Source organism: Crocuta crocuta, unplaced genomic scaffold (assembly GCF_008692635.1).
Source record: "Crocuta crocuta isolate KB4526 unplaced genomic scaffold, BGI_CrCroc_1.0 scaffold16, whole genome shotgun sequence".
NCBI classification, from domain to species: Eukaryota; Metazoa; Chordata; class Mammalia; order Carnivora; family Hyaenidae; genus Crocuta; species Crocuta crocuta.
The window spans coordinates 1,490,988-1,495,466 of record NW_027531893.1 but is presented as its reverse complement, the minus strand read 5'-3'; the positions used below and the strand labels follow the sequence as shown (position 1 = coordinate 1,495,466).

The 4,479-nt window shown below is 42.7% G+C and overlaps 1 protein-coding gene across 1 annotated transcript; it reads right to left on the bottom strand.

Annotated features, from left to right (window-relative positions):
* Positions 1-879: 879 nt before the first annotated feature.
* Positions 880-1,793, bottom strand: TAS2R16 (taste 2 receptor member 16). Its single transcript, XM_077773183.1, is given in 5 exon segments — positions 880-1,201; positions 1,203-1,365; positions 1,368-1,645; positions 1,647-1,673; positions 1,675-1,793. Coding segments are annotated over 5 exon segments (909 nt in total).
* Positions 1,794-4,479: the final 2,686 nt, after the last annotated feature.

The following is a 4,479-nucleotide window of genomic DNA, read 5'->3' as shown; positions in this document are numbered from 1 at the left end:
AGAAAATGTAAGCCAATGTAACTCAGATTTTACAAAGTAGGAGGAGTTTCCCAGCTGACACCTGGGTTTTATACCCAGTTAAGCCTCAATCTAGGAATCTTCCTAGAAAGTTCAGTCCAACTTGTAGTACAATAGAGAGGCAAGAATCCAACCAATGGAAACCATCTACAATTGACCCAGTTGGGTTGCCAATATTTGGAGAGGTTCTAAGATGAACTACTTATGGGTCAGTAGTCTGCTATTCCAGGAAGAGTACGGTGTCTTGGTGAAGGAAAATGAAAGAGGAATTCAGTTTTGACTTGAGTTTTAAAGGAAATGAGGGACAGTATTTGGTAGAGAAACAAATAAGGAAATTAATGTCACTGGATAAAGGTTTAGAAGCAGCAGCAACAGCAGCAGAGAGTGAGGAGAGGGGGAGAGAGAGGAGAGAGAGAGATGGCAAGACCTTTTCTTGGCTAAAGTTAGGAAAGTGGATTGAGAGGTTAGCATGGGGAACATTCAAGGTGTGGGCAATAAATTCTTGAGGGAAAGGGATTCATTTTAATGTGTAAAGTAATTGGCAGTCATGAAAAGGACAAAATAAAAATAACATGTAGGCATCATGATTTGTGTGTGTGTGTGTGTGTGTGTGTGTGTTTAATATACAGACAGTAAGATTCTAGGAGTAGACAGGACTATGGAGATGTGTGTAAGTCATGTGAAAGTTGGGACTAACATGGCGATTGTGGAAAGGAAATGAAGGAGTGTCATGGAATAGAGAAAGAATTGATTAGAGATAGATGGCTGTGGGGATGAAGAAGAATGAGGCTTGGGCTTATGGTGTATCACTACTTCATGGGAGATTGTCAAGGGTAAGGCAGGTTATTGGTATTAGTTGTGTCAATGCAATCTCCCATTTACCCAGGGTCTTGTTGTGCCCTGTGCCTCAGGCAGTCTAGTCTCTAGGCTCCAGCTCCTTATCTTTAAAATCTTTTCCAATTTAAGGATGCTCAGTATTAGTGAAGCAGAGTGAAGAGAGACTGTAGCACAGATGACAGCTTCCCAAGCCCAGAACCAAGACCTCTTATCCAATGAGATGCTCATAATAGAGAGGAGTAGGGTCAGCAAGTAAGAGGTGAAGAGGATGAGAAAGATGGCAAAAGACCTCAGGGCAGTGGTGTGAGCTTTCATGCTGGAGCTGCAGTGACCAGTGCTATGGTGTTAGTGAGACCGTGAGCAAGATGGCGGAGGCCAGGAACAGGAGGAAAGGAATAACCAATGCAACCATTTGGTGAGATGTGGTAAAACACAAACGGAATGTCTTAGGTCTCTTAACCATAATGCTGTTTGTAAGGAAATGCCCCAGGGTGGTTAAGTAAAACTGATATAATTCCTAATAGCTGAAAGGATGATCAACACACAAAAAATCAACAAAGAATGCAGCAATAACCAAAGAACAAACGTCAGCATTCTGCACCTCAGCTAGAGGAAGAGGGGACCGGTAAAGGAAGAGACTTTGAAACATTAGAAGACAGCACCAAAGCCGGTTAACCAGAAACAAAGAGTATTAGTAAATTTCCAGGTTATTGACAAGTACTGAAATAGATAGCTAAGCTTACAATAAGAGCGAAAATTGTACAGCACTGATGCTCACCATAGACAGAATACCCAGGCAGGTGAGAATCAAGTCCATCAAGGACTTGCACCCACTCTCTGCCAAGCACTGCAAAAATTAAGCTGCTTTGCATAATTACTCTCGAGGACTTGAGCACATAGATGGTTATGCAGAAGGTAGTGAGCTGGAAGGGCATCATTCTTCCACTCCAAAGTATCTTCTTGGCCACAGACTCAAAATCTCTGCAATAATTTCCAGGTGGGGGATAGGTTCCAAGTCCCACTACTGTATCATGCAAGAAAATACCTCCCTCTGGATGCAAATCTTCCCTGGCTCATTTTTTACTTTGCTATTTTCCCATCTGCAAGATCTCCTTATGCTTTGCTTGCTGTTTGTTAGTGGGCCCGGATGCAAGGAAATCTGTTTGAATGTCATTTCCTGCTCCTGAGGTGACTTGATTATTCCCGTAAAAGACATACTTATTTCACAGTCATGCTGTTTATTTCCTCTTTATCTGTCCAAAGTGTCTTTAACTTCTTTCTCTATCTTCTTTAAATGATATCCTCACTTTTTTAACCTAAAATGTGAACCACAGGAAAGATAAAGCCTTCACTGTCCATTCATGTCCTGGGTAATATTTCTATTCTGCTGAGGGCCATAATAAGGGGAACTTCAGAAATCCTGTCTCCTTGGCTTCCACAGTAAGCTGGAGTGGATGCTACAACCAATGTGTGAGTGTAAATTAAAAATAATAAAGAAAAGTCTTTACTCTCAGCTTCTACCTGCAGTATTGCTAGAATTCCAGACCTTCAAGTACCCTCATCCAATGCACAACACTTTCACAACTGCCCACTGAGTTCCTCATTAGAGAAATCACTGCACACCCTCCATGGCACTCCCAACAATAGAAGGGTGGCATCCTTATCCATTGTTATGCCAATTCCAATGCCTTGAGCCTTTGGGAATTGTTCACGTTCCGTTGACATCATCGTTTTTTGTCTTCTTGCATGGCCAGCTCTTTCTGTCACTCAAGATGAATAAAGAAGGCCCTCTTCCCACTAGTAAAACTAGTTTTGAAAATTAGGCCTAGTGAGTAGAGAAGCCTAGAAGCTCTGCCTCTGTTTGGAAGGCTGCAACAATGGAATCCCTGTTGGTGGGGACTTCAAATATCCCTGACTCTGGTGTAATCTGGCCCTGTAAAAGTTCAGCCCTCTGTAAAGTACCCATGAATTATTTCTGGAAGTGTCCCCTGTGGGCTCACAAGTAAGTCCCACTGCAGCAGATGCTGCGCGGTCTGATTTGTCAGGCATCTGCTGAGGCTACTGCACCCGCCAGTTGCTTCCCTTCTTCGCGGTGGACTGTGGTGTCTGCCATACTCTCCCCATCACATGCAGTGAAGCCCAAAGCCCCGTCCATACAGGTCCTGAGCCCAGGCTGAGCAGCCCATGGCCCGTGGTGACGCAGGCCTGTGTTCACACTCTGGGCTGTTACGGAGGACTTGGACGTTTAACCCCTTGCCCTTCTACCCTTTGTATTCTCGCTAGAGGCAAACTTGATTTGCAGTTTCTCCAACAGCTCTAATGGCACCTCCATGAAGCAAGCTCTTTTTATAACTTGATTCTGGAACTGCAGTTCCGTGTATCCACTGCTACTAGTGTGGAAGTGAACACATGGTGTATGTATGTGGCACCTTGGAACACGAAGATGGAATTGAAAGACTCAGAGACAGAAAGCTCCATATAGGCAGGAACCTGTGAATTTGCAGACTTTAAGCACTGTTTTGCACAAGGGACAAGCTACACGTTACTTCCAAATATTCCAAATATCTAGGAACTAATTCCTAGCTATATAGGCCGACTAGAGGATGAATTCAGGAAATGGGTCCAGGAAAACTGTGCCAGATAGACACAAAACATTTACTTAGTGTATTCAAAAATGAGAAGTGAATTCTAATAATTGCTAATTGGTGATAGAGACAAAGTGAAAGTCATTGACCTTATGTGTGATAAGCACCAAGTCTTATGGACTTTTAATCATTCAAAAAAAAAAAAAACAAAACAAAACAGAAGTAATCTAACATGAAGCTTAGAATTCTTAAACATAACACAATAAACCACTGAACTCATGGTACAAAGGTAAGCCATAGTTTAAAAAAATTCTGTTTATAGAAAACAGAATATTGGAAAGCATCTGCTTTGCATTCTCAATAAAATGCAAGAATCAGCAAATTAAAAAGTGAGAGGACAAAACAGTAGCTTGCGATGAAAAGGTGACTGGGTTAAGATGTATCCACACAGAAATAGGGAGAAAGAAGAGACTAAGAAGTGACAGTAAGTGAAATATGCAACAATAGCATTAATATCTGCGTTTTGTCCAGGATGCACTACACATGTTGCCTCCTATAGGCACTGCCTCACTCCGAGAAACTCCAGAATGCTCTCGATGCTCCAGACCTCCTTCTGAGGTCTTAAGTGCAATCCTCACCGCTATAGCCATCATGACAATACCAGCCACAGTAGTTTCACCAGGAATGAACTTCTGTCCAAACCAGCCATCGATAGGCTGGCCCACAGCCTCAGGGATGACGTGGCACTACTCCACTCCACTCACTCTCTTTGTGACAGTGACTGATCAAGTAACCCAGCTTCTCTGAATGTGACACATATAGACTGAGTCCCTATAGACTGGTGGTTGATGTTATGTGGAGTTAGGAGTTCAAAGGATGAGTCTTTTAGTGTGTGTGTGTGTGTGTGTGTGTGTGTGTGTGTGTGAATCCTGCAGAGTGATCTCTGGGGTCCTTTGATTTAGCAACTAGAACACTACAGTCCCTAGTTGGTACTTAGAAAATATTTATTCAATGAATGAAGAGACGAGAAGACCAGACT